The sequence below is a fragment of the Entelurus aequoreus genome, linkage group LG21 (assembly GCF_033978785.1).
Source record: "Entelurus aequoreus isolate RoL-2023_Sb linkage group LG21, RoL_Eaeq_v1.1, whole genome shotgun sequence".
Lineage (NCBI taxonomy): Eukaryota > Metazoa > Chordata > Actinopteri > Syngnathiformes > Syngnathidae > Entelurus > Entelurus aequoreus.
The window spans coordinates 25,216,912-25,241,933 of NC_084751.1; the positions used below are offsets into that span (position 1 = coordinate 25,216,912).

Here is a 25,022-nt window from a genome sequence, read left to right on the forward strand (position 1 = left end):
GACATTTTGTCCTCGCCGGTAAACGATGTGACCGAGCGGACTGAGAAGGCGAGTTTGGCGGCGACTGTCGGGAACACATGACAACCGAGAGCCGGGGAGTGAGAGCGGGCGCGCCATGGCGTCTCAGCCGAGGTAGGCACACTCAGACTCAGCTAGCTGCGAGCCGTAGTGCGGGTAAGGAGATGGGTGCTTAATGTGTGTCATGTACATGAGCTGACTGCTGTCAACCTGTCAACTGTCCAAGTGTCAGGACAAGCTGTTATATGTCGGCGGACAAATACTAGACGCGTTTTGATATCTTTTTCTTGGTTGTTTAAAGTAAAAAAGTTCGAAGGAGGCGGAAATAAGCTGTTTCCATTTTAACCAGCTGGGCTGCTAGTTTGTTGACGCTCTTTTAAATAGTCAGCCAACAATACGATTTAGACTCATAACTACAACATTTGTTTCTTAGTTTTCCACGACGCCAACTTATGTGGTAACATTTATTGACACCACCTGACAAAGTAGGCGGGGTTATATATATATATATATATATATATATATATATATATATATATATATATATATATATATATATATATATATATATATATATATCAGTACAGGTCAGGCCAAAAGTTTGGACACGCCTTCTCATTTCAATGCGTTTTCTTTATTTTCATGACTATTTACATTGTAGATTGTCACTGAAGGCATCCAAACTATGCCACCTGTGAAGTGAAAACCTTTTCAGGTGACTACCTCTTGAAGCTCATCGAGAGAATGCCAAGAGTGGGCAAAACAGTAATCAGAGCAAAGGGTGGCTATTTTGTAGAAACTAGAATATAAAACATGTTTTCAGTTATTTCACCTTTTTTTGTTAAGTACATAACTCCACATATGTTCATTCATAGTTTTGATGCCTTCAGTGACAATCTTCAAGGTAAATAGTAATGAAAATAAATAAAACCCATTGAATGAAAAGGTATGTCCAAACCTTTGGCCTGTACTGTGTGTGTGTGTATATATCCATCCATTTACTACCGCTTGTACCTTTTGGGGTCACGGGGGGTGCTGGAGAGATAGACAGACAACATTCACGCTCACATTCATATATATATATACATACATATATATATATATATATATATATATATATATATATATATATATATATATATATATATATATATATATATATATATATATATATACATATATATATATACATACACATACATATATAAATAAATATACATATAAATATATATACATACATACATATATATACATACATACATACATACACATATATATATATATATGTATATATATGTATGTGTGTGTATGTATGTATGTATATATATATATATATATATATATATATATATATATATATATATATATATATATATATATATATATATATATATATACATATATATATATATATATATATATATATATATATATATATACGCACGCACAAATCCCAATGGGCCATACCACAGAAGGTGGCTGAGAACAACAGGACCAAGGTTCTGTGGGACTTCAGCTTCCAGACAGACAAACAGCTTCTGGCTAACCAACCAGATGTAGTGGTGGTGGACAAAGAGCAGAAAAGGGTGGTGGTGATAGATGTGGCAATCCCAGCTGACGCCAACATCAGGAAGAAGGAACACAAGAAACTTGAGAAGTGCCAAGGGTTGAAAGAGCAGCTGGAACGGATGTGGAAGGTCAAGGCTAGCGTGGTCCCCGTGGTAGTGGGGGCGCTCGGAGCAGTAACCCCCAAACTGGGAGAGTGGCTCCAACAGGTCCCAGGAATAACATCTGAAGCCTCAGTCCAGAAGAGCGCAGTCCTAGGAACAGCCAAGATACTGCGCAAAACCCCAATACCGGTCCCATTTTTTTCTTATGTACATCATGGCGCGCCGTCTTCACGATGTGTTGGAACAGAGGCACATGTTTGACAATGCACACATACGGTGGACTTACAAGCAGACACGGTGTGAAGACATGAGAGGAATATTGGACGTATTATGGCTACAAAACAAACGATAAAAGTGAAGCTATAAACACTGAAGACCTGCTCTACAAGAGCAAACACAGTCGGCAGTGTTTTAGCTACTTCAAAATCTCTAATCCTCACCTCCATGGCGACAAATGAAGTATGTTTCTTACAAGTATCATCCCTGCTGGACGAGGAATTGCTAAATATGCTTTACTGCACACGATGGGAGGATACAATAACTCACTGCTAACAGCAAGCTGGTGCTCCTGAATGTAAACATATGGGTGGATCTCTATACATACATTGACTGTAACAATATGAAGTACAAGAGCCGTATCTAGTCGATACCACAATGATTACATCTATATTTTTTAATATCACAAAAACTTTTGTCTTTTTTAATTGTTTATGAAGTCTAGAAATATGTCCCTGGACACAGGAGAACTGTAATTATGTATGATCCTGTAACTACTCAGTATTGGATTGATACCAAAATGTGTAGTATCACCTAAAACTAATACAAAGTGTCCAAACAACAAAGGAATGAGTTCTTAATACATTTTAACATAAGTGTAGATAGAACAGAGAGTAAGCACATATTAACAGCAAATGAACAAGTAGATTAATACATTTTCTACCCCTTGTTCCTCATGATCGTGATCATTGATCGTGATTAGCTGTTAGCATATTTCCTCGATAAAACATGGCGGAGATGTCTGTTAGAAGTTAAAGCAGTAGTAAACATTAGGGAAGCAACAATCCTTGGTATAATCCAGCAAGGAACAATCCACTAGTGATGGGTCCGGCAACACAGATGCATTGGCGCATGTGTCGAGCTCATAGAGCAAAACCCTGTGTCGGTGCGCATACCGCTTTTAGAAAGTCACGTGACCGATCATGAGCTGTTTCGGTCACATGACCGCTACGCGAACTGTGTTGGACTGACGCCTCCTCTGTGCCCTGTGAGCGGGTCTTTTCTACAGCCGGAGAAATAATAATTAAGAAGAGAAATCGTCTAAAATTTTATACGTTTTTTTTTTTTAAATAAAAATGTGTAAAAAAAAACAACTTCCCAGTCCACAAGCATCCTCATTCACAACACGTTCTCTTAGATTTCCATGTTATGATACATGTTCACATAATTTATTGACTGTATCTAAAAAATATAAAAATATAATTTTATTTAAATGAAGATATGAAATAATCCTAAATGAAATACAATGACTTGGTTTATATTATTGTATATACTAGGTCATAAAATCAGTGTCAGTTGATTCGGTCCATAGGTTGCCTGTAGGGATTTTTAATGTCCAGCAGATGTCAGTATTTAGTGACAAAGTATCGACACAGTAGCAATACAGTTTTGCAATGTGTCGAAACGCTTCATGACGCCTCATCAACCCATCACTACAATCCACCTTTATTGACCGTGATCCTGTGTGTGTGTGTCTGTGAATGTTTCAAGTGTTTGTGTTAAAGTGAAATTCAAGTCTCCTCACAACTTGAGGTGGGAATCTTTGGGCTCCTCACGATTCGATCATGATTACAATTCAAGAGCTACAATTCGATTGATAATTGAGGCATCTCTAATTTATATATATATCGATGCAGTTTTCCATTTCTTTTTGTTTGACTAAATAAGCGTTTATCACTTGCAACTTTGAAAAACAGTGCATTTGTAATAAGAAACAGTTACATTAATTCCCACATTTATTAAATTAATGGATATGTGTGCAAAACTGCAACATAAGTGCCCTAAAATAAAGGAGCTGATCTGGTTTCTCGGTGAGCTGGTTTGCTGCAGTCAGCTACATTTTAGAACTGTCTTTATTACTTTATTCACAATAAATAAATTGCTAATCGATTATTGCTGTTTACTAATCGATTTTATAATCGTCCGTGTCCATAATTGCGATGAATCTAAAATCAATTATTTTCCCCACCTCTACTCACAACATAATGGATGTGCTATCGCGTTGTGCCTCGTCCCCTTACACAGCTGGAAGTGCAGCCCAGAAGAACAAAATAAATAAATATGACTAACACAAACATAGAAGTTGAAACACAGCGTTTAAAGGCCTACTGAAATGAGTTTTTTAAAATTTAAACGGGGATAGCAGATCTATTCTATGTGTCATACTTGATCATTTCGCGATATTGCCATATTTTTGCTGAAAGGATTTAGTATAGAACGACGACGATAAAGATCGCAACTTTTGGTATCTGATAAAAAAAAGGCTTGCCCCTACCGGAAGTAGCGTGACATAGTCAATTGAACATATACGCAAAGTTCCCTATTGTTTACAATGATGGCCGCATGAAGTGAGAGAGATTCGGACCAAGAAAGCGACGATTTCCCCATTAATTTGAGCGAGGATGAAAAATTTGTGGATGAGTAAAGTGCAAGTGAAGGACTAGTGGGGAGTTGAAGCTATTCAGATAGGGAAGATGCTGTGAGAGCCGGGGGTGACCTGATATTCAGCTGGGAATGACTAAAACAGTAAATAAACACAATACATATATATACTCTATTAGCCACAACACAACCAGGCTTATATTTAATATGCCACAAATTAATCCCACATAAAAACACCTAGGTGTTTGTTATGCTAGCTCCTAGCTACTAGCTTGAGCTAGTTATAGCTCGAGCGGGTAATATGGACGGGATCCCATATATATAACCCGCCAATACAATTCAAACACCTGCACAAGACACACACTCACTCAGCCCGAAGAACCGTTCACCTAACCCAAGGTTCATAAAGCTTATATATTTAACCAAAGTTACGTACATGACACGCACGTACGGGCAAGCAATCAAATATTTGGAAGCGTGCGGGTGGGACCTGATATTCAGCTGGGAATGACTACAACAGTAAATAAACACAAGACATATATATACTCTATTAGCCACAACACAACCAGGCTTATATTTAATATGCCACAAATTAATCCCGCATAACAAACACCTAGGTGTTTGTTATGCTAGCTCCTAGCTCCTAGCTACTAGCTCGAGCTAGTTATGAATGAATGAATGAATGATCTTTATTGTCATTGTGCATGTACAGGTACAGGTCCAACGAAATTTAGATTGCTTCCCTGAGGTGCTTTGCATTTTTTTTAAAAAGAAGAAACCACACAATATACAAAAACAACACAATATACACAATATGCAATATACAATGTGGCCTAAGACCACTCTAGGAGGCAATGTAAAAGAAAACGAGACAGTAAAAAGTATAAAGTGACTAGAGAGGAGTAATGCTGAATCCCAGTGTGCTAAGGGGGTGGGAGTCATCATTTCCTACCTCCTATGCTGTGCAGGCTTTTTATTGTGGATTAATTGTGTGAATAAATATGATAAATATTGTCCAGTTGGCATGTAATCGCTGATTGCACAGTCCCGGATCGTGATTGACCGGTGGCTTCCTCATGTTGCACGTGAGGAAGTTTTTGTTTTTTGTTTTTTTTACAATTTAGCTGCGTTTAGTGCAGTTATGGCCCGGGGGTAGAAACTGTTCCTGAGTCTATTTGTGCGGGTTGGCATGGTTCTGAAACGTCTGCCGGAAGGCAGCCGATCGAAGTGGCTGTTGCCGGGGTGGGGTGGGTCCTTGAGTATGTTGGCTGCCTTCTTCAGGCATCGGGAGTTATACAGTTCTTCCAGGGAGGGGAGGGGGCACCCGATGATTTTTTGGGCCGAGTTGACGACCCTCTGGAGAGCTTTCCTCTCTGCTGCTGTGCAGCTGCAGAACCATACGCAGATGCAGTATGTGAGGATGCTCTCCACAGAACAGCGGTAGAAGCGATCAAATGTTTGGAAGCGTACTCACGGTATCGCGTCTGCGTCTGTTAACGAAGTCAAAGTCCTCCTGGTAAGAGTCTCTGTTGTCCGAGTTCTTCGATCTTGACTGCATCTTTCGCGAATGTAAACAATGAAACACAGACTGTGTTGTGTTGCTGACTTCCCTCGCAAAATACTCCGCTTCGCACCGACTTTCTTCTTTGCTTGCTCAGCTTCTTTCTCCATAATGCAATGAACAAATTGCAACAGATTCACCAACACAGATGTCCAGAATACTGTGGAATAATGAGATGAAAACGGGCTATTTCGTATTGGCTTCAATGGGGAAGCCATACCTGAGTTCTACTGGCTACGTCACGCGCATACGTCATCCTCAAAGGCGTTTTGAACCGGAAGTTCCCCGGGAAATTTAAAATTGCACTTTATAAGTTAACCCGGCCGTATTGGCATGTGTTGCAATGTTAAGATTTCATCATTGATATATAAACTATCAGACTGTGTGGTCGGTAGTAGTGGGTTTCAGTAGGCCTTTAAAAGTAGCAGCGACTTTAGTTTCACTATCTGCTGCAGCTCACCAGTAATCCTGCCCTGAATGCGGACTTGCAGGCACTCAGAACGTCTATGTGACTGTATTGGTAATGACTGGGAGAATCAGCGCACCCACTAATTTAATCAGAAAAGGCATTTTTATATCTAAATTTTTTAATGAGACTTTTTGTTTGTGTCGGCAAAGATTCCACTTCTCTGATTAAACCTCTACTCAAAAAAAAACGTGTCCTTGCTGTTGGAGTAACAAGCACAATAGTACCGGTATAAAAAACAACAACTCTCCAGACAGACACTTTGTGTTCTTTTTGTTTGTTTGTGAATATGAAAAAACATTTTGTTCCTGACATAATCATTTAGCTTGTTTTCTGTGTTGGTACACATTATTTTACAGTACCTCAAATTCAAACTGCACTTTAATGTATTTTCATTCAATATAAGATACAAAATTGGAGTTTTAAAAACTCCACAATCTGGGTCATTGCTTGCCATTTGCCAAAGCATTGGTGAGAAGCAGTGATGAATACAAATATTAATTTACCATTTGAAAGTGTTGTTTCGTAAATATTAACTTGAAATAAAAGTCTTATAGTATTTACTACACCGATTCTACTTTATTTACTGCATAATGTTTGTGATGACAAGCAACAAAACAAAATAACTTTTAAGAGGAAAACAGTTGGTCTCTTTACCTCCACAAAACGTACCAAACAAGAAGCAAAACCGTGGCTCTAAAACCATTTTCGCTCCGTAGCGTGGGTTACCTGTACTGTTGCACCTCTAGTAAATATAAATATGAACAAAATGACAGTTGTCAGCTGTTAGCATATATTACCTCAATCACACATAGTGGAAATGTCCGTTACAAAATACTGCAGTAGTAATCACTAGGGATGCGGTAGCCCGTTTAATCCTGCACGAACAATCCGCTTTATTAAATAAATACAAAATTGTGATCTTAATCGAAAGGGGATGATATGAAAAAATTAACCGTGATAATTTTTTGGCCATATCGCCCAGCCCTACTTTTAGTCAAGTGTCTTAAACTGACAATATAAACATTCAGTGTAACAAATGTAAAACAATAATGTTCACGTTAGTTGTTTTTTTACTTTTAACTTCAGAGAAACAGTGTACTCTGTAGGGTACATTTTATATCCCTTTGGAAACATTAACTGATAGTTTAACGTTTATTAATTTAAATATCTCACAAATTGATGCTTGGCCTCCTTGGCATCAAATATATTTTCCGCTTGGTGGTTTATCAAGTAGCTTCTCATATTACTTGTGTTCTCTGCAGTGCAGTGTCACCAATTTTTTCTTTGTCCGTGCTGCTGCCTGGCACATTTCCTACTTAAAACATGGATAACAAATCTATTTAAACCACGAGTTGACTCAATGTTATTGAGAAAAAAAATGTGGGTTAAAACATCACAACTTCTGACCGGCTTTATGTGTCGTGTTGGAACACTCCAGAAAAAGGGGGCAACTTTGCCTTTCAGTATACGCAGAGCAAAGAGGTTGTGTTTTCGCCAGGGTGTGTTTGTCTGTCAGCAACATAACTCAAAAAGTTATGGATGGATTTTAATGAAAACTTCAGGAAATGTCAGAGAAAACAATCTTTACGACTTCCCACACACGGACCTCGCACACTTGCGCTACGCAGGGAATTTTTGGGTGATGTAGTTTACTTCCAGACCAGCCAATTTAAGTGTCAGCAAAAAACAACATTGACCAAGTTTTTAATGCTTACCGTCACACATCACGGTATTATTGTGATGGTTTTGATACTGGAATACTGCAGTATTTATGAGACCGTTACACCCCTACTGCCATCTAAGGTCTTGAAATTGCAACTGCATGCAAAGTGTACTGTATAATACAGTACATTACAGTGGTTGAAAATTAAACACATAAGTAAAAAAAGATAACTAGACAGCACTGCTTAGTGTTAAATTAAAAAAAAAGTTTTTGTTTAAATAATTTAACATTCATTTACACATTTGATCACACACAATAGTACCAAAAATATATCGATTCCCAGGTACCGGGAATTGGTAACGTATCTCATCTATACTGGTTGTATTGGAGGCGAGACCATTGATGCCAGGGATTGTTGCATTTTATGGTGCTATGACTATAAACCTGTGGCTCAAGGTAATGATCTTAATAATCAGTAGATAAGAGGAGCTTTTGTAACCTGTTTTCAAAAGGGTTTATTAGGGCTGGACAATTACCGGTTTTTTTCGGATTATAAATCGCTCCGGAGTGTACGTCGCACCGGCCGAAAATGCATAATAAAGAAGGAAAAAAACATGTATACGTCGCACTCGAGTATAAGTCGCATTTTTGGGGGAAATTTATTTGATAAAATCCAACACCAAGAATAGACATTTGAAAGGCAATTTAAAATAAATAAAAAATAGTGAACAACAGGCTGAATAAGTGTACGTTATATGACGCATAAATAACCAACTGAGAACGTGCCTGGTATGTTAACGTAACATATTATGGTAAGAGTCATTCAAATAACTATAACATATAGAACATGCTATACGTTTACCAAACAATCTGTCACTCCTGATCGCTAAATCCGATGAAATCTTCTTCCTCGTTGTCGCTCCTGGTATGCGCCGCTAGCGTCCTATCTTTCTGCTGCTCGGTCGCCGTTTTCTGCTGCATATTTCACTACGTCCAGCTTGTAATCCGCAGTATATGACTTCCTTTTCGGTGCCATTTTTGTTCAGTTTTTATAAGTTACCGCCAATGTAGAAATTATCCATTCTAATAGCTACGGCAGTAGCATATAGCATATAGAAGTTAGCATCCCATGACCCACAATGCACTTCTGCCATGACCCTTCCCCGCCGAATTCTTATTGGTTGACGTGTGTGTGACGATTGCTGACATTTTGCTTTGTCCCTTCCGTGAATTAGATAAATAATATTATTTGATATTTTACGGTAATGTGTTAATAATTTCACACAAGTCGCTCCGGAGTATATGTCGCACCCACAGCCAAACTATGAAAAAAAACTGCGATTTATAATCCGAAAAATACGATATGTGATCGTGATCGTTGATCGCTATCCATTTGAATTTGATCACATTGAACAGCTGCTGGCATATTTCATCGATCAAACATGGCGGAACTGTCTGTTAGGAGTTACCACAGTAGTAAACCGTAGGGAAGCAACGATGCTTGATATAATCCTGCATGGAACGATACACTTTTATCGACCGTGATCCTGTGTGTGTCTGTAAATGTGTGTTTGTATACGTTTGCATGTGTTTTTGTGAAAGTGTTTACCGTATTTCCTTGAATAGCCGCAGGGGCGTTAATTAATTTAAAACCTCCTGTCACACCTGCGTTTACCGGAAACCGGCGGGATGGCCGTGCATGCAGTAATTATTTTAAAACCTCTTCTCACTCCGGCGTTTACCAAAAGGAATCCATAAAATTTAGGCGTGCGCTTTGAGTGTGATGTAAGCATACCATCATGAAAAGCACATTTAATTAAAAAAAACGTTATTATGGTCTTACCTGTACTTATAAATGGAGTCCATTTGCAGCTCCTTCTGACCAAAAGCATCGATAACTTCTTTATAGAAGTCTTCCTTATTTTCTTTCTTCAGTTTTAAAAGTCTCTGTTTCGATGGAGATATTCCTTTAATTATTACCTCCTGCTTCGATTGAAAGTCCAGTTTAGAAAACTGTTTTATTTTAGATACCGGTATGTAATCCTCCATGTTAAAAGTTCAGGCAGAGGAAAAAAAAAAAATCTCTTGCTGCGTGTGTTCACTTCTTCTGCAGTACCGGAAGTCGCAAGAAGGATCACTAGCGCCCTCTACCACCAGGAGGCGGGAGTCATTTAATGACTTATACAGTATTTCACACACGCAGCTACGGTATATTAATAAAACATAGCTGCTTACTGTTCTCTTTAGCGTACTGTACCGGTATTCAATAGCTTGGACCTTAAATCCTACTGAAAAGCTCTTTATCTTTTTTCCTTTGTGCGATTGTAAACTACTGAAAGCAGCTTCCTCCATTTTGAAAATGAGGACAGATGCGTCCCTCGTGACGTAACGAATTTGACCCGGTGGAAGTTCTAGCCATATGCTAAATATTTTGCGAAACGAGTTTGACCCGGCGAAAATTATAGACATGCGATAATAAAATTAATATTTTGCGAAACGAATTTGATCCAGCTTCAATAATAAACCGGCGATAAGGCCAAGCATGCGTTAATTATTTTGAGAAACGAGTTTGACCCGGCAGTAATTCTAGACGTGCGAATACTATATTCCCTGCGCCAATTCAAGGAAATACGGTATGTCCGTGTCGCAAAATAAAGAAATATAACTAACACTAGTACAGAACCAGGGGGTGGAACAGGGGGATGGGTCAAATGCAGAGGGTAATTTCACCACACCAAGTGTGTGTGTGAGACTATCGGTGGTACTTTAGTTTTTTAATTGAAACAACATTTAGAAGGAGCAGCGGTTTTAGTGCAGTGCACCAGTAATCCTGCCCTGAATGCCGAATTGCAGGAACTCACAGAAGTCTTTATTAGTCCCTACTGGGAGAATAAACACACCCACTAATTTGTTCAGAAAAAGGCATTTGTCAATCAGACCTTTTGTTTATGTGTCTGCAAAGATTTAACTCCTCTGATATAACGTGAACTAAAAAACTGCATACAGACACTTTGTGTTCAAATTATTTTTGAGTTTGTGGATTAAAAACATTTTGTTCCTGAATAATCATTAAGCTTGTTTTATGTGTTGGTACACTTTATTTTTACAGTACCTTAAATTCAAACTACACTTTAAAATGTAATTTTATTCACTATATGCTAAAGTATTTGAGTTTTTAAAAAACTCCACAATCTGGGTGACTGCTTGCTGTTTGCCAAAGCACTGGTGAGAAGCACTGATGTATACAAGTAATTAAAGAATACAAATATGAATTTACCATTTGAAAGTGTTGTTTAGTAAATGTTAACTCGAAATTAAAGTCTTAGAGTTTTCACTACACCAATTATACTTTTTTTTTTTTTTTTTACTGCAGAATGAAGTTTGTGATGGCAAGCAAAATAACTAAAAACCTTAGAGGAAAAAAACTTTTCTTAACACCCACAAAACGTACAGAAAAAGAAGAAAAATTGTGGTCCTAAAACCAGGTACAAACCGTACCTGTTGCACCTCTAGTAGGCACAATTATAGATATGAACAAAATGACAGTTGTCAGCTGTGAGCATATATAACCTGGACCAAACATGGCAGAAATGTCTGTTAAGATACTGCAATAGTAAACATTAGGGATGCAACGGTACTCGCTATACTCCTGCATGGGACAACCCGACTTTAATATATAAGAAAAAAAAGTTTTATATTAATTGAAATTGGATGATATGAAAAAATTAATCGGGATAATTTTTATGCCAATTTATATACCAAATAATATATTGCAAGAATTGTATTGAATCGAGAATCAAATCGTCACCCCAAGAATCGGAATCAAAGATTCCCACCTTGTTTGTGACAAGACCCAAAATAAACAAATTACCTCGTCGGGGATAATGAAGACATTTTACAATGCAAACATTACCATTTTTATATTCTGATGCTACATATGCTGTTATCATCATCGCTACATTTTACAATGCAAACATTACCATTTTTATATTCTGATGCTACATATGCTGTTATCATCATCGCTACTTTCAAATTTACATAATCTCTAAGAACAATACTGGTTTCAAGTTAAAATATTGGTCCGTTGGTTGCACCGCTAGTAGCAGCTAATCTGCTCATATGCTACTGTATGTGTACTGGCAGCAGTAGCAAGCTATGCAGACTCTGCTCACATCTACACGCTTTCTATATAATCACTAGGGTGGTACTTTTTCAAATAATTAAGTGCGTTTATTGTGGTGTACAGTACTTTTACACATGGCCGTAACTACTATTAATGACACAGAGGTTTTTTTAAGTGACAAAACGAATATGATATGACTGATGACAAATGGAGTTCATGTGCGCTGTAAATCACCGTGTGGTAGAGCACCCTCTCTCAATAAACACATCTTTGGTCATTCGCAGCCCGCTACAACTCCCTCTCCCGACACACAACAGCGACAGAAAGGTGACAATTGATTGGCTCAGTCCATGTCTTTGTCTGTCAAGGCTCCTTAGTGAAATGGCCCAATTAGAGGCTACAGAGGCCCAGAAATCCAACCCACACATGTTGTAGCACTTTTTGTCCAGTCATCTTTAATGATGATCAGTCCATGGCATGAGCCCGGGGCAGAAAGAAACAACAACACAGGAAGAACAAAACTTGAGAATCCAAGCTAAAACCAAAAGGTGGTGCTTGAAAATGAATTTATAAAAAAAGAAAAGTGTTTGTGACACAGACTGCTCAGAGCAGAAAAATGAAGGAGATGTATGACAGCAGCGAGTCCGTCACAGCAGCAGCTGCTTTCTGCATTGCTCTAACGACGGCACATGAGGAGCTGATTGATTGATTGAATTGATTGAAACTTTTATTAGTACATTGCACAGTACAGTTCATATTCCGTACAATTGACCATTAAATGGTAACACCCGAATAAGTTTTTCAACTTGTTTAAGTCGGGGTCCACATTAATCAATTCATGGTAAGCTACAGGAGGAGGATAAAACAAAAGTTGGTGAAAACCCTACTACATATTAATAAAGAGGTGATATTATGGCAAGCAGATCTGCCTTTTTCCAGCATGGTGTGGATGTGGTTAAAATATTTATAAATGTTCCAAAATGTTCATTAAACTTTAAATGAAATAAGTAGGAAACATAATGTGGGGCGTTATAGCTAAATGTAGTTATTTAAAGTATTGGAAAACAATAACAATACAATTTTTTATTTATTTACCATTTCAGCCGTATTTTACATTTTCTTCAAATAACGCCACTTTGCAGATCCACACGCTTATTATGTGTTTTGTATGGATGAGTGATAAACAGTCATAAATCTTAAATTAATTACTCTACTACCTTTTCAAGAGCAAGTAAGCAACCCACTGTGTAGTTATTAGTTTATTCACGGTTTTAGAATGAATATTGGATATTGTTCAGCATAATGGTCATATCAAGGGCTTTGTGATATGTCAGTCAGGTGATGTACATATCTGGATGTGGCAGAACAACTGGCTGACATCAAAAAGTCAAGGGTCAACATTTTTGTCATGTCAGTCAGGTGAGCTGTAGTACCATATACCTATGAAGTATTATTGTGAAACACAAGGCGGTAACTGTACACATTAATTTTAAGTTTATTTGAGGGCCACAAACCTACTTACCCATACGTCCGTCATTAACCGTACCTCAGCACGGGGATAATCAAGCGGTATATTCCTGGTGGCTCAGAATCAGATACTCTTTGGCCGCAAGCCAAAGACTATCCAGCTTACACTGTTACACATTTGGCCTTGAGGGCTTCCAACTTCACTCTATGTAAGTATTTGCATTTAAAGACCTTTTCTGCAGTGTCAGTACAACTTGTTCACCATTCCCATCAGGATTACAAACAGATGTAAGAGGGTGCGCCCCTTTCTGTATGATGGATGATGACATCTATTTGTTGCTCCTCACAAGTGGACGGCGACCATCAGGCTTTACTGTATCGTCCTTTCTTTCAACATCATAGAAGACACTCTTACTAGTCAAGTAATCTGTATCGCTGATGGGAACTTGTGTTGCTCATTGGGCTGGAGGAAACTTCTGTATGTAGTCAAGGAGTCAAGAAATAAACTATGTTCTCTGCTGCAGTTAAATCATTAATTTTCTTGGAACATTTCCCAGTTTTAAAGTTTCTCCTACATGTTTTTATTTTTATTTTGTGGGTTTAATACACACACTGAGTTTTCTCTTCTCCCCCGAGGGTGATGCTGGTGTCTGGTCTTTTAGGGTTTGCTTCATGATTTGGTTGGCCTTCTCCCAAATCTGTGTTACCGTTGCCATGGAAGCAGCTCCATTGGGGTTGAAGACCATCATCAACACTTTACTTTACTAACCATGCCCAAATGTAGACATACCAGATGTTCATGTCCTCCAAAGAATATTCCAGATTTATAATTTACCGCTGTGAACAACTTCAATTTACGTTTGGTTTAATAAAATCAGCACATATGTCCATTTGAAGTCTGCAGGCAGCCTCTGGGGAAAAGTAAGAACAGATTGCGGTAAACCCTCAGTGGTGTCTGCCAGTTTAATTACATACTGTATGTCTATACAAGGGGTCTGCAACCACTATCAAAAGAGACATTTTGCCGCCTTTTACACAAAAGAAAAATAATATAGAGCGGCTAAACGTAACACAGCTTATAAACTTTTAATAGTTTTCATCTTTTTTTATTTTATTTTACAGGAAATGCGATTTGTCCATGTGAAATTAAACTCTTTTTCCTTTTCTCTTTTATTTTTTAGCAGCCATTCATGGTTATCTTTAGAGGTGGGGGAAATAATACATTTTTAGATGCATCGCGATTCAGACATAGGCGTATGTAAAATCAATTAAATGATAAAGGATAAATGGGTTATACTTGTATAGCGCTTTTCTACCTTCAAGGTACTCAAAGCGCTTTGACAGTATTTCCACATTCACCCATTCACACACACATTCACACACTGATGGCGGGAGCAGCCATGCAAGGCGCTAACCAGCACCCATCAGGAGCAAGGGTGAAGTGTCTTGCCCAAGGACACAACGGACGTGACTAGGATGGTAGAAGGTGGGGATTGAACCCCAGTAACCAGCAACCCTCCGATTGCTGGCACAGCCACCCTACCAACTTCGCCACGCCGTCCCTTTACTAAATTACTAAACGTCAATAATTAATTATTAATTTATTGTAAATAAAGTAATGCAGACAGTTCTAATATTTGGTTGATCACAGCGAGCCACCTCACCAAGAAATCCGACAAGCTCCTTCATTTTAGGGCACTTATGTTCCAGTTTTGCACACATTTCCATTCCATTAATCCATTAATTAGCCGCAGGTTGCGGACCCCTGGTTTATACAAATGATGAACTGTACTTTAGCCACCTCCCGCAAGAGGCTCGGTTGGGTTTGTCTGTGACAGGATTTACATTTTTTGGTGTCTCTTTTCAACTAAGTTTTAAAACTAATTTGTTTTAAAACGAACTCTGGTGAGATCGTTCTTTTAGTGCGGTTTCTTTGGACAGGCATGAAATGACTACCTGTGTGAAGTTGTGAATTTTTGCAATATATTATTTGGTATAAAAATTATAATAAAAAACTTTTTAAAAAACAGGTTACAGCTTTCAAAAGATTCTCTTGGCTGCTGATGTGTATCCACAGGAAGTAAACGCATAGATGGCTTAAAAACACCTTTTAAAAATTGACTCTTCAGTAAAAATAAAAAAAATGACTACTACTATTTTTAAAAATGATTAATTATTTTAGAATCGCAATAAATAAGAACTGCGATTTGGATGTGAATCGAGCACCTCTACTTAGTCTGAAAATGCAGTTATCTTAAGAGTGTACAGATTTTTACAGGCAAAGCAAAATATTACAATACATGTGTATATTTTTAACATAAGCTTTTTATTACAACATGTAAGCAAAGTTGGGCCGCAGCTATTGATTATTTTAGTAATATTGATTCGTTTGTTTAATGAATCGAGTAATCGGCTAAAACACGCTCAAAAACGTCAATGCTAATTTTAGGGAAAATTGCCATAACTTTTATTCATTTTTTTACATTTTTTATAAATGCACACTATCAACATAGAAATGGCACTTTTAACGTGTGAATTTAAAAAAACTATCAACTGTTCACTGCTACACAGATCACCTTCATGTGCACGGTTCCAGGCACTCCATGGGGTCCGGATTTGATCTATTTTGTATTAGTTACAGCCAATAAATGATTAACCAAAACAACAAAATATAAATTGAAGTTTTTTTCTAATCGATTTATCATTAAAGCCCTAAAGCAGACAAAATATAAGCGTAAGCGTGAACATGGTGTGAATTAATTATCTTTATTAGACATTGAAAAGGGTCAGGATTAGATAAGATCTACTTCTTCCTACAAAACCCAAAACCAGTGAAGTTGGCACGTTGTGTAATTTGTAAATAAAAACAAAATACAATGATTTGCAAATCCTTTTTAACTTATATTTGATTGAATAGACTGCAAAGACAAGATATTTATTGTTCGAACTGAGAAACAAAATGGTTTTTTTGCAAATCCTTAACTTAGAATTTAATGGCAGCAACACATTGCAAAGAAGTTGGCACAGGAGCATTTTTACCACTGTTATGTGGCCTTACCTTTAAATAACACTCAGTAAACGTTTGGGAACTGAGGAGACCAATTTTTTAAGCTTTTCAGTTGGAATTATTTCCCATTCTTGCTTGATGTACAGTTTAAGTTGTTCAAGTTGTGGTATTTTAGACTTCATATTGCGCCACACATTTTCAATTGGAGACAGGTCTGGACTACAGGCAGGCCAGACTAGTACCCACACTCTTTTACTATGAAGCCACGCTGTTGTAACACGTGGCTTGGCATTGTCTTGCTGAAATAAGCAGGGGCGTCCATGATAACGTTGCTTGGATGGCAACATATGTTGCTCCAAAACTTGTATGTACCGTTCAGCATTAATGGTGCCTTCACAGATGTGTAAGTTACCAATGCATTGGGCACTAATACGCCCCCATACCATCACAGATGCTGGCTTTTGAACTTTGCGCCTATAACAATCGGGATGGTTCTTTTCCTGTTTGTTCCGGAGGACACGACGTCCACAGTTTCCAAAAACGATTTGATATGTGAACTTGTCAGACCACAGAACACTTTTCCACTTTGCATCAGTCCATAGATGAGCTCGGGCCCAGCGAAGCAGCCGGCGTTTCTGGGTGTTGATGTTAAATTGCTTTTGCTTTGGATAGTACAGTTTTAACTTGCACTTACAGATGTAGCGACCAACTGTAGTTACTGACAGTGGTTTTCTGAAGTGTTCCTGAGCCCATGTGGTGATATCCTTTACACCAGGGGTCACCAACGCGGTGCCCGTGGGCACCAGGTCGCCCGTAAGGACCAAATGACTCGCCCGCGGGCCTGTTCTAAAAAAAACACAAAAAAAAACCATTTAAAAAACATTTAAAAAAAAAAAAAAAAAAACATTTTTTTTAAAATTAAATCTACATAGAAAAAAACACAAGATACACTTTCAATCAGTGCATCAACCCAAACAACCCCCCACCCCATGCACACTCATCCACACCCACTCACACAAAAGGGGTTATTTCTTTCTGCTACCAATATTCTGGTTCCCACAACATAGACAACACATCTGCAAGGGACACAGTCCCTGAAGCACACATGATTGTATAGGCTGCTGGTCCACTAACATTTTCATTAATTACTATGTTTTATGTAATTATTTTTATATTATTTTACTTTCTTTTTTATCCAAGAAAATGTTTTTTATTTATTTATCTTATTTTATTTTATTTTTTTAAAAAGGGCCTTATCTTCAACAGACCAGGTTGTCAATGAAATTAGATTTGTTTAAAGGGTTTTTCAAACCAGGCCCAGTCCAGATAATGTCCAAGTCGGACTCAGCAACACACACCTTCATTCATGTACACAGAAAAAAATTAGGGAACACAACAGATTGCATATAATTTATAAACAAAATTACATTTTCAAAATAAGCATTTATGTACAGTCCAGATTATGTCCAGGTCACTCAAATTAGGGAACACAACAACAGATATCATATAATCTATAAACATAATTATACTTTCAAAATAAGCCTTTGAGGACTTCTCATCTTTTTTTTAATGTTTTTTGGCATCATTATCGTTTTCAACCATGTAACTTTCTAAAGTTAGAAAATACTGAATAAATGTTTTAAAGAAAGTAATACTAAGTGAATATCTGTTTTTGGCCTTAAAAATAAACATTTTACCGAGTACTATAATTAAATTGACTAAATCATGATTGTCAATGAACTCTCCTAAAATAACAGAAACCACATTAAGATTCATAAACAAACCAATCCTTAAACACATTTTTTCAACTTCCACCCAAAACAAAGACACAATATGACAATACCAAAACAAATGCAGGGTGGATTCAGGCTCCTGACAACAAAATCGGCAATCATCTGACTCTGTCATATTCCATAATTTTAACATTTTCCCTGTGGGTAAAGTTATAAATAATTTTAATTTGAAAATAACGATTTTGCACATCGATAGTGGTTTTATAGATTAGTTTGAATATGGCATCCCATGGCAACGGGCAGTCAAAAAAGTCCTCCCGTTTTCCATTTGTGTTGTATGAGGCAGCCTTCAAAGATTTCTTTATTAAATAAAAATTATATATTTTTCTATTTATTTTAGTTCCTTTTTGCCAACTAGAATTTCTTATTAGAGGTTTACAAACTAATAATTTAGTAGTTCCATAATTAATTATTTGTTTCCATCTTTTCCCAATTACTCCAGTTAGTTGATAAAATGAAAAGCTTGAGCAAGCATCACCATACATAGCTCTAAATTCATCATACTTCATAATTTTACCATTCTCATTGATAATATCATTGACAAAAATGATTCCTCTTTCAAACACATTTTTCCAAAAGAAAGGCTTTCCATCTATTACAATATTAGAGTTCATCCATATTAACTGCTGCAAAATATCGTCTCTTTTTTCTGGCACATAAAATTGAAAACACCACTATGAGTGGATTTTTTCCTTTATGAACCCCGCCATGTTTCCCAGCAGACTCTCTGGGAGGGGATCACTTGTAAAAAAGGATACAATTTCTTTTGATACAGTACATGTTTTTTGTCCAACAGGACATTTGTGTACCACTCAATGTTTAAATACATCTTTGGAACAATTGATGCTTTTAAAGACAGACACATAGCTTCAAGGTTGAGAAGTTCCGGCCCCCATATTCATACTCTTTGTACAAAACCTTTCTTTTAATCTTTTCTGGTTTGCCGTTCCAGACAAAATCGAAGACCCTCCGCTCATAAATCTTAAAAAAGTTTTGTGATGGAGCTGGTAATGACAAAAACAAATAAATAAATTGAGGAATAATTAGCGAGTTGGCAATAGACATTTTACCATACAAGGTTAGGGATTTCCCTTTCCATAATTGCATAATTTTGTCCAGCTTTTTTAGTCGATTATCATAATTTACTGAGCCTAGATCTTCCAGATTTTCTGGGACAACAACACCAAGTATGTTAACTGGTCCATCTGTCCACAAAACAGGCACTTTGCATTCCATTCGAAAGGACGTTCCCTTTAGATTTCTGATCCTTAACATTTTACATTTATCATAATTAAGCTTAAGGCCAGATTGCTGTGAAAATATGTCCAAAAGATTAAGAAGGTTCCGCAAACAATGAGGAAAAATCTTATCTTTGTGAATCAGCCTTTTCTGACATGAACTTCATCAAGAACAAACACAGAACACGCCTCACTGATGCACATCTGCAAGACTCACTCAGAGTTGCAGTGTCAAGTTACACACCAGAGTACAACACACTAGTTAACAGCATGCAATGCCAGGCTTCCCACTAACTGACAAAGAAACAGATAACAGATTTGGTGTCCAGTTCAAAGTGTGACATGATTTAAAAATTTGAGAGTTTACTTTTGTATTTTACATGAGTTATTATTTGTACAAACATGGTGCAAAGTAATTCATGATTTGTTAAAAAATGTTAGTGGCTAGCTAGTTAAAATGGGATATTGTGATTTCACAAGACTGTCTTAGAAGTGATCATTTGAAAATGTTCAATTTGAAAAATGTGCACTTAGAGAAAATATAAAAATAAAGTGTTGCATATTGATATTTATCTGTTTCTATATATATTTATTGTGAGAAATCATTAAGATGATCAGTGTTTCCACAAAGATAAATATCATAAATTATTAATAATAACAGAGTTAAAGGTAAATTGAGCAAATTGGCTACTTCTGGCAATTTATTTAAGTGTGTATCTAACTGGTAGCCCTTCGCAGTAATCAGTACCCAAGAAGTAGCCCTTGGTTTCAAAAAGGTTGGTGACCCCTGCTTTACACACTGATGTCGCTTGTTGATGCATTACCTGCCTGAGGGATCGAAGGTTCGTAATATTAAGGCTGTGCGATATGACCTTTTATTAATATCAATATTTTTAGGCCATGTCATGATACACGATATATATCTCGATATTCTGCCTTAGCCTTGAATTAACACTTGATGCATATAATCACACCAGTATGATGATGCTATGTGTCTACATTAAAAGTAACATTCTTGTTCATACTGCATTAATATATGCTCATTTTAAACGTTCATGCAGAGAGGGAAATCACAACTAAGTAAATTTACCAACACTGTATTTATTAAACAGTTATTAAGCAGTGGCACAAACATTCATTTAATTTCAAAACAGAAAGTGCAAGATTGTCAGACATTTTAAAACATGCTATTGTGCACTTTTGTGCCTGATGTCACTAAGATGACATATCAAAACACTAAATTAAAGTGCACTTTTTGTACAGAATGCCACTACAACATTTTAAAACAAATAAAGTGCACTTATGTGCATGATGTCACACAAGATATTTCAAAAACTGTCAAATAAAAGTTAGCTGCATAATAGGAAATCAAGTAGTGTATGTCCTTCGCGATGTGGTAGGTTACTGCGGACGTTATCTCCTTCTGTTGTTGACTATTTTTAGTTGATGTGGAAATGGAAGACGCCAGGCTGAATTGGGTCAGTGCTGGTTGCTTTGGCATTTTGTTGGGTGTGGCACCGGCCGCAGATGTTGACATGCAGAGTTTCAAGCACTCTTCCCTCTCTAGCGGGTGACTTTTCAAATGATGCTACAAATTAGTAGTGCTGCTACTTTTTGTAAAAACGCTTTTGCCGCATACTTGACATATTACGGTTGTCTCTTCAACATCTTCCCGCTTGAAGCCAAACCACCGCCAGACGATGGAACACATGCTGTTTTTCTTGGGAATTAATTCCTCCTCCATTTGTTACCAGATTCGCATCTTTCTCTCTCTTGTATTACCACACGCACGGCTCTGCTAGCATAACCTGCCACAGCTAACTTTTTAACCATTCCGCTACATCTCTGCTCCGTGAGAGTGTATGACGTTGCAGGTGCGACAGTATGTGACGTATGTAACAAGGTGCGCTTGTTTTATGTCTCTGTGAGAAGGAAAGACAAGAAAGAGTGAGAAACGCCTGTAGTCTAATGCCCGCAGCTAAAAGCAACTGCGTGAGAACTTATACTTGAATACTCACGATATAGTCATTTTCTATATCGCACAGAGACAAACCCGCGATATATCAAGTATATTTGGTATATTGCCCAGCCCTATGTAATATCATCACTTACGTGCAGTGATTTCTCCAGATTATCTGAAGCTTTTGATGATATTATGGAAAGTAGATGGTGAAATCCCTAAATTCCTTGCAATAGCTTGTTGAGAAATGTTGTTCTTAAACTGTTCGACAATTTGCTCATGCATTTGTTCACAAAGTGGTGACCCCGCCCATCTTTGTTTGTGAATGACTGAGCATTTCATGGAAGCTGCTTTTATACCCAATCATGGCACACATCTGTTCCCAATTAGCCTGTTCACCTCTGGGATGTTCCAAATAAGTGTTTGATGTGCATTCCTCAACTTTCTCAGTCTTTTTTGCCACTAGTGCCAGCTTTTTTGAAACATGTTGCAGGCATCAAATTCCAAATGAGCTAATATTTGCAAAAAATAACAAGGTTTTCCAGTTTGAACGTTAAGTATCTTGTCTTTGCAGTTTATTCAATTGAATATAAGTTGAAAAGGATTTGCAAATTATTGTATTCTGTTTTTATTTACGATTTACACAACGTGCCAACGGCAAAATCATAGCTGCCACACCTTGACAATAAGGATGTTTTATGTGAAAACAAATTAAAGTAATAATTTGTATTGTAGCTTCCAGAAGAAGTCGAAAGTCTGATGCTATTTTTAACCTTTATTGCCAATCTTATGCTAACAACCGACCCAATTCCATGCAAACACTTTTGTCTCTGTTCTTCTCCAGACAAACGACAGCATTTCCTCATTCTCTGCCAATCAATATCAGGCACAGATGGTGTCTTTGCGATAATGGGAAAAAATAACATCAAATCAAAATCACACAAACATAAAACATAACCACCAGCAGGTCGTTACAGTATGAATCGATTTACACTATATTGCCAAAACTATTGGGCCACCTGCCTTCACTCACATATGAACTTGAAGTGCCATCCCATTCCTAACCTATAGGGTTCAATATGATGTTGGTTCTCCTTTTGCAGCTATTACAGCTTCAACTATTCTGAGAAGGCTGTCCACAAGGTTGTGGAATGTGTTTATAGGAATTTTCAACCATTCTTCCAAAAGCGCATTGGTGAGGTCACACACTGATGTTGGTCGAGAAGGCCTGGCTCTGTCTCCGTTCTAATTCATCCCAAAGGTGTTCTATCGGGTTTAGTTCAGGACTCTGTGCAGGCCAGTCAAGTTCATCCACACCAGACTCTGTCATCCATGTCTTTATGGACCTTGCTTTGTGCACTGGTGCACAGTCATGTTGGAAGAGGAAGGGGCTCGCTCCAAACTGTTCTCACTAGGTTGGGAGCATGGAATTGTCCAAAACGTTTTGGTATCCTTGAGCATTCGAAGTTCCTTTCACTGGAACTAAGGGGCCAAGCCCAGGTCCTGCAAAACAACCCTACACCATAATTCCTCCTCCACCAAATTTCACACTCGGCAAAATGCAGTCCGAAATGTACCGTTCTCCTGGCAACCTCCAAACTCAGACTCGTCCATCTGATTGCCAGATGGAAAAGTGTGATTCATCACTCCAGAGAAGGAGTCTCCACTGCTCTAGAGTCCAGTGGCAACGTTCTTTACACCACTGCATCTGACGCTTTGCATTGGACTTGGTGATGTATGGCTTAGATGCAGCTGCTCGGCCATGGAAACCCATTCCATGAAGCTCTCTGCGTACTGTACGTGGGCTAATTGGAAGGTCACATGATGTTTGGAGCAACTGACTGTGCAGAAAGTCGGCAACCTCTTTGCACTATGCGCTTCAGCATCCGCTGACCCCTCTCTGTCAGTTTATGTGGCCTACCACTTGGTGGCTGAGTTGCTGTTGTTCCCAAACTCTTCCATTTTCTTACAATAAAGCCGACAGTTGACTTTGGAATATTTAGGAGCGAGGAAATTTCACGACTGGATTTGTTGCACAGGTGGCATCTTATGACAGTTCCACGCTGGAAATCACTGAGCTCCTGAGAGCGGCCCATTCTTTCACAAATGTTTGTAGAAACAGTATCCATGCCTAAGTGTTTGATTTTATACACCTGTGGCTGCGCCAAGTGATTAGGACACCTGATTCTGATCATTTGAATGAGTGGCCAAATACTTTTGGCAATATAGTGTATATAGCTTATTATTTGCGCACTATTAACTAGTGATGCATCGAAAATTTGGCCACCGAAAACAGTACTGCCAAAACCGGATGTTGTGATGACGTAAACAAGATGCATGCGATTGTCTGGAGCGTCGTCAGCCTGTCTGCGAGGTGGACCCAACTTTAATATATCCAAGATATACCCGCAGAGAACTATCTAAAAAATGTGCAAATATTAAGAGGACAGTGGCAACTTTTAAGGAGAAAAAGTCCAACTGGAGCAACTGGGCGAAGCAAGTGGGACGTCATGCTCTCTTTTTATCAGGAACATCGAGGGACAGAAGTAGAGTCTCTAAACATGAGTACATTCTATTACAACACCAGAAAAAGATGCTAGATTTGTTGCTAGTCGTTTTCAATATAGAAAAATAAACTAAAATTCTCAACAAAACGCATTGTACAACAAGCAGCACCAAAGGAAAATACAATCTAATATACAATGTATGTTAATACTGGTTAATAATAACACAAATAAGCTTTTAAATGTATATAAATCCCAGGTATTATTATTATTATTATTATGTATACATTTTTTGAGCCTTTTTAAAGAAAATCATATCATAGCAAATGCTATGATGACGTCATGGTGACCACGCCCCCACCACCACAGTTATCTTTGCAATCTACGGGGAAACCTAAATTGGGTCATTAGGTATATAACAAGTATAGTCCAATGTTGTGACTTTATGAGTATGATTTTTATTTCTCTGTGCAATCTTTGTACCGGTAAAAGAAATACCGGTGTAAGCGCTTAAAACCAACACCACAAACCAGACCTAATGTGTGCTTCATTGTCTGGAGTACCAGAGTAGCAAAATTTTAAATGTGACCTTGTCCGTTCTCTTCCTTTTGATGGATGAATTTCCATATTGATATGAATTACTGCTCCTGATTACCGGTTTCTAATGTCTTTCTTGGTTGATGCTCTGCAGTGTATATGATGAAGAGAGGAATCGTCTCCGCCTCAGAGCCTGGGAACAGAGAAACCAAGAAACGAGCCAAGCCAAGGAACTCAATGATAATATACCGCTTTTTGGGGTGCCATACAAGGTACGGACTCATTTGACATGTTCATATTACAAACATGATAACAATTGTCTCTAAAAGGGGTTTTCAAAGTCTGGCAAAGTGA

The 25,022-nt window shown here is 37.8% G+C and overlaps 1 protein-coding gene across 1 annotated transcript in view; it reads left to right on the plus strand.

The window, feature by feature from the left end:
• Positions 1-25,022, plus strand: part of aff1 (AF4/FMR2 family, member 1) — a 65,877-nt gene that overhangs the window by 98 nt on the left and 40,757 nt on the right. The window contains exons 1-2 of the mRNA XM_062031264.1: positions 1-132; positions 24,823-24,940. The exon at positions 1-132 is cut by the window's left edge and continues 98 nt beyond it. Of these exons, the coding sequence (XP_061887248.1) occupies positions 116-132; positions 24,823-24,940 (135 nt within the window). The 5' untranslated portion in view covers positions 1-115. The remainder of the gene's footprint in view (positions 133-24,822; positions 24,941-25,022) is intronic.